The sequence below is a fragment of the Macrobrachium nipponense genome, chromosome 27, assembly GCF_015104395.2.
Source record: "Macrobrachium nipponense isolate FS-2020 chromosome 27, ASM1510439v2, whole genome shotgun sequence".
NCBI lineage: Eukaryota > Metazoa > Arthropoda > Malacostraca > Decapoda > Palaemonidae > Macrobrachium > Macrobrachium nipponense.
In genome coordinates, this window is record NC_087216.1 from 44,544,017 (window position 1) to 44,550,632 (window position 6,616).

General features: G+C 36.2%; 1 protein-coding gene across 1 annotated transcript; it reads right to left on the minus strand.

The window, feature by feature from the left end:
* Positions 1 to 548: 548 nt before the first annotated feature.
* Positions 549 to 1,238, minus strand: LOC135200687 (uncharacterized). The gene has a single exon (XM_064229295.1). The coding sequence runs from the start codon at positions 1,236 to 1,238 to the stop codon at positions 549 to 551; it is 690 nt and encodes a 229-aa protein (XP_064085365.1).
* Between the last annotated feature and the right edge of the window lie 5,378 nt (positions 1,239 to 6,616).

The following is a 6,616-nucleotide window of genomic DNA, read 5'->3' on the forward strand; positions in this document are numbered from 1 at the left end:
AATACAAATACCATACAAATGTCTATTTAGTTTTGTCATATATATCAGAGGTTTTTGTGCTGCGTAATAAAATCCTCTTCATTGAAATATGTAAATTAACTATATAGTATCTGTATGATTAAGTGCATACCACGAGGTATTTGACAGATAAATTGTATTTAATCATAAAAAAGAAAAAAAATATATCCGAGTTTTCATTGACAAAGAACTATTTCCAAGGAATTGACATTTGGCTTTTATCCCTTATAGGAATCGGAGTTCATATTCACTCGCCCTTAATTTCCAGGAATAGCTTTAAACTGGAAAAACCTGAGATGAAACAAATATGGCGTATGTTAGCTCCTTATTTCAATGTAAATTAACTAAAGGTTAAAGGATGTACGCAAATACTAACATGTAACACGTATCGTTTTAAATAACTGTGACACACACACACCCACACACACACACACACACACACACACACACACACACACATATATATATATATATATATATATATATATATATATATATATATTGTTTTCTTTCACACCTTTTTCCCTACATTAAGGGGTCGGTTGCCTGATGCGCCTTCTCCACTGCTTTCTATCAAAGACATCATCCTCCACCAAACGTCTTCTCTCCATATATTCCTTGTCACATGACTCTCTTATCACCTCTGTAATCTTTACTAAGCCTGCCCTTCTTATTTCATCATTTTCCAATCTATGAAGCAGTGGTATTCCAATAATCAACCTCAGCATTCTCATATCTGTTCTCTCAAGCTTCACATCCTCTTTTCTTCTTAGATCCCATGTTTCTGCTCCATACATTAACACTGGTCTTATCACTGTGCTATACATCTTGACTTTCATCTTGATTGGCATTTTCTTATCACATACCACTCCAGCTACCTCTCTCCACTTCCCCCATACAGCTTTTATACTACTGTCAACTTCAGCCTCACATCCTCCCTCTTGGCTTAAAGTAGATCCTATGTATCTAAACTTTTCAGCCTGTTTTATATTCAAGCCTCTTCTTTCTTGTATTACTATTCTGTCTCCATCTTCCCTACTGCTCAGCAAAACCTCTGTTTTATTCACATTCACCTTTAAACCACCCCTTTCTAAAGACTTCTGCCACTTTCCAACCGTTCTCTGTAGGTCCTCCTCATTTTCAGCAGTAATCACTACATCATCAGTGTACAACAACTTCCACAGCTCTTCATTCCTGATTTCTTCACTCAACACATCCATGACCAGCACAAACAAAAATGGGCTTAATGCTGACCCCTGGTGTAATCCGACACTAACTTCAAAGTTTTCTGTTTCCCCAACTGCTGTTATCACTTTTGTGCCCGTTCTTTTATATATCATATTGACCAACCTAACAAACTTTTCTGGGACTTTCCTTTTCCTTAAACACCAAAAATCACTTCTCTTGGGACTCTTATTGCATGCTTTCTATAAATGCACAATAGAGCTCCTGGTTTTTCTCTAGCTTCTTTTCTTGTAGCTGTCTTACTATGAAGATGGTATCCACCGTCCCTCTTCCTCTCATGAATTCATACTGCTGTTTCCCGATCATTACAATCTCTCTTAATCTCTCATATTATACTCTCTATAAAACTCAATCCATGCTCTGTTAGTTTAATTTCCCTGTAGTTGCCACAATCCATAATATCTCCCTTCTGCTTGTATATATACATATACTATTAGACTCTCCTCCCAGTCCCTTGGCATTTCTTCCTTTTCACATAACTTTTAATAATAACAAAGTCATAGCACAGTGCACTGTATGCATTTATTTTCATCACTATCCTAAGGGCATCTAATTTACCCACATCCTGTCTCTGTCTTTTCCTCAAGTTTGAAATCTTATAGATATCCTTTTCTTCTTTTATTATCCCTAGTCTTTCATTCAGCAGCTATACTGCCCTTCCAATAACCACACCTACCTTCCTTCTCGCCTCTCTATCCTCTTCTCTGTACCTTACCTCTGCACCCTGTGGATGCCTTACTTTCCAGCCCTTAAATGCTTTTGGTTTCTTTTAATTGATTCTTGCAACTCTCCATTCCACCACCATTTTTCTCCTCTCGACAGTCCATATCTGCCATATATATATATATATATATATATATATATATATATTATATATATATATATATATATATATATATATATATATATATATCGAGAGAAATGGTGGTGGAATGGAGAGGTGCAAGAATCAATTAAAAAGACCAAAAGCCTTTAAGGGCTGGAAAGTAAGAAATGTGCTTAGAATTCTTTTCAAGTTTTAGTGTTGTTTAGCATTTGTGAATTAATATCCAAATTTTATTTATTACCTGGCACTTAGAGTTTCAATTGAATAATTTAATTCCTTGATTAATTTTCTTAATTTTTTTTTTTTGATAAATTCATTTTGATTTAATTTTACTTAATTAATTCAAGAATGAATTAAACTGTGTTTTTTCAAGTTACAGTAAATTTCCCTGAGATTGTGAATTTCAATTATAAATTTTCAGTTTAATAAAAAACTTTTGTATTTAAAAGTTTTATAAGTGTTTTCTTTTTAATGGCACATATATGGAACCTTCTCATTAGCGGTTAAGGCTAAACAAATAAAGATTTCACAGATTTCATTTTATTTCCTAAATTTAAGTAAAACATTTTACGATTTTCAATCCAATTTTCGCTCCTATTTTCAAGATGCTTAATTAAAATTTACCTCTTAAAAAATTCTTTAATTCTGTCTAGTATCCAGCTAATTAGCTTCATTTTTAGTGGAGCACTGAATGCATAACTCAGGTTGAGAAAAGGCCTTTACAACGTATTTGTGTCTTGGTTGAAAACTCATTAACTCTTTTGGGACGTGGAAACACTTTCAGGTAAATGGCAAACAAAGAACAACGTTTGTATTATATATAAATACAAAAAAAAAAAAAAAAACCTTTCTTGTCGCCTTGCGAGCAACAAGAAAAGGAAGAGAGGGGAATACGAAGCCTTTCTTTCTTTCCTTTAGCTCCTTTGAGGAGCGACTGTTTGCCCTAATTAGTATTAACAAAAGCAGAGTAAATATACACCTTTACCTTGCGTATGCTTGGAAAAAGAAAACGAACATGACGATGGTAATTAGTTTTTGTCTTTTTGCGTGGGAATATGGATGTGAAATCTGCTTGGCAAAAGATTCTTCTTGAAAAAAAAAATCGTAAATCATGCGTTTGAAACTTGGCGAATTTATTTGTAAATTGTGTAAATTTGAAACCATTAGAGGAAATACAGTATGTCAAGTCTTGTGCTCTATTTCCAGTGATTTATGAAACTAAATTAAGGCTTGCCCTAGAACTGTTTGCTTATTTACTTGAGTGTTATATAATTTCTTATCAGTAATGGCCTCTTCTGTAACAAAAAGTGGCGAAAGATCTGAGTGGATTTAAACTGCTGCAGAATTTTTCAAGCAAATACGTGTAGAAGAACCGAGGATGGCAACTCGTTTCGTTAAATTAAATTAGAATTTCCAATGCCAATCTATTACTTTTTTTTCAAGACCCGTTACCTCATGTGAAGTAGTTTTTTTTAATAATGAAATTAATAAATGTATTTTTTAGATATCTCTACCAAAAAGTTTTATTTCATTAATAATGATATTGTAGCCTTGTAGATGTAATTCTTTTTATCTTATAGGAAGATACAAACGAATAAAATTTCAATTTAAGCGGAATGTTTAATATATTCTGTTTACTTTTATATTCTCTGTTTACTGCTGTGAGTAACACATTGCCAAGAGTAAACATGAGGAATTTTGACTTTTGCATGAGGTAAAAAGTCCAGATTCTTTCTACCGGATATCAAGTTTTGCTTGTGAATTTCAGTAATATGACATCAGTGCAGTGAATGTGTGTAGCCCAGGCTTTAACAAAATGTTCATACTTTTTAATTACCGCTTATAATTAGCAAATTAATACTGATATGAGAAACATGACTGAGATAAAAAAAACCTAGTGTAGTGAAATAGCACCACTAGAATTTTGAATACGGTATGTGTGGGTGTACGGCTAAGCTTATAATCTGGGAACCTGAATGCCACAGAAATAGTATTCATATAAAATTGGATGAAATGCGACTTTCATAAGATGTATCGTAAGAGAGGCAGGCAAAAATTAAAGTTTATCTAGGTTTCAATGGAATCTTAGTAAATAACTAAGCATCAACAGATGTCATGAAGACACACCTATTGTATTACACGTTTTTGCACAAATGATATATCAATCTTCGTAATCAATGATAGCTAGATACAACGAAACTGAATGAAATGTAGTTTTAAACACCTTCGAACCAAGTTGTAAAACATTTGGTTATTGTCGAATATAAAACTTCCATTGGAAAAATCATTCTCGGACTATCGTGTGAGATATCAAATTTAGCAACAATGAACGAAACCGGATTTCCTCTGCAATTATCCATAAGCCTGTACAACCAGTGATGGTTAGAGAAAACAGGTAGAAGTATAGTTAAGTCATTTAACTACGATTTCCGCGAAGGATTACCCCGTAGTTCTCCAAATTTTGTAAACCCAATAAGAGAGCACAGATAGTGAAGCAACCCTTTTTATATGTCGTTTGATAATGAAGTTTTTAAAGTTAATATTTGTGTATGTAATATACGAGATAAAAGCTATATGTATATTCTCTTTTTCGACCACCCTCTTACTCTGTGTCCCTCTCTTTCTAGTTTACACTTCAGTGGCAGCGCAAACATAGTGAAGCGAATCTGTCTGTATGGAGTTTGATAATAGAGCTAAATTAAGGTAATTTTTATATAGGAGAGAGAAGCAATATTTTTCCAACTTTCCTCTCTCTCTCTCTCTCTCTCTCTCTCTCTCTTAGACCGTACCATCGTCCTTATTTTATGCTCTTCCAGTTTTAATTATGAATTTCCTTAATATGTGTATACAAGTACAGTGTGTGTGTATCTACATACATATAATTGTATAAAATGATTATTTGCAGGAATCCGGCTTATCCAAGAACAAATTTTACCAAAAGTAATGACAACCAGTGCAGGAATTCAGGTTTAACAAATTATTACCACCAATTCATACCAAACATTGCAAAGATAATTTGCTCCATATATGAATTTTTTAAAGGAAATTAAAGGAAATTAAATTGGGCAAAAAATCAAGATAAATAATTTATTTTAGTGGAAGAAGCAATAACCTCTGAAACAACACAAATGTTTCCTTTACCCCATAGGCCCTTCACTCTGACAACTGATGCAACAATACAGCGATGGCTGCCATACTCAAGCAGGACACTGACCTTCTATGCTAACTGCAGCAGTGCAGAAGTATTTAACATTTGATAGGGAGCTCCTCGCAGTGCACAAATTAGTCTACCACTTCTGCCACATGCTCGAGGGATGACAGTTCATGATGCAGACAGACCACCAAACATAATGAACGCCTTCACAAAGTCAGCAGACACATGGTCAGCGCGACAACAACATTTGTCAGTGTTACCCAAGCACTCCTGCACCATCAAGTTACTGCAGGGTTAAGCAAACATCATGGTGGATGCATTAACACCATTCAGCTTGAAATATCCTATCCTGAGATAGTGGAAGCACTGAAGGATGATACGGACCTATGGCGACTGCGGCGGATCAATCCTGCCATCATACAGAGCAACCTGTCAATCAACAGTGGAACAACCTCTCCCAAACTTGCCAGAGGGACTGAGAAGGAGGAGAGCCTTCACTCTCACCCACAAACTATTCCATTCATTGGGCCAATAAACCAACCGAACCACGGCAGAGTGGTGCTTCTGGTGGGGGGATGAGAAGAGACGTTAAGATGTGGACAATAGAGTGTATCCCATGACAGATGTCAAAAGTCATGAGACAACAAACTGCCGACTAGCCCAAATACACGTCGACATAGTGGGACCACTACCCACCTCAAAGGGGCACAAATCTCTGTTTATCCTAATAGACGAATGCCAGGAGGCCAGAAGAAATACTAATACAATGGCAGATGGCAGAGCTGCTTTAAATCCCTTGTTGATTGGGTCAGTAGACATAGAGCCCCCAGGTCATCACCACCAATAGGAGTGCCAGCTTCACATCCATCCTGGAATACCCTTGCTAACAGTCTTGGGACGAAAACAGCGCTTACTATGGCCTACAACCCCAAAGCCAATGCAATCATTGAGAGGATGCACCTATTGTTCAAAATATTACTCACTGCCAGAACTGCTGTGGGTCCTACTGGGACTGTGAGTGACACTGCTCACAGTGTTCAGTGCATCTCCAGCAGAAGTCCTGTATGGTTAACCATTGATGTTGCCAGCAGATATCTTTCAAGAGCATAGAAATCCAACAATGCCCCCACAATACATACTCTAGAGATGACTGAAGGCCTACCACATGACAGTAGATGGGAGAACAACATGGGTTTCAATTGACTGATTGAATCCTGCATACATACCAGACACTGGCCCACAGATGTATGCCTCTCCTTGGGTGGGGGGAGTCCTGTAGTGTCCACGTGAAGGGCCTACCATCAAAATCCCCTATCTCCTGTGATGACTAATGCAGGAGGAAAAACCATGCAAGCCAGAGAAATGAAGATTCT

What these genes read in the sequence shown, in the direction of transcription:
- LOC135200687 (XM_064229295.1), bottom strand. Translation starts at nt 1,238, where the DNA reads ATGGATGTGTTGAGTGAAGAAATCAGGAATGAAGAGCTGTGGAAGTTG.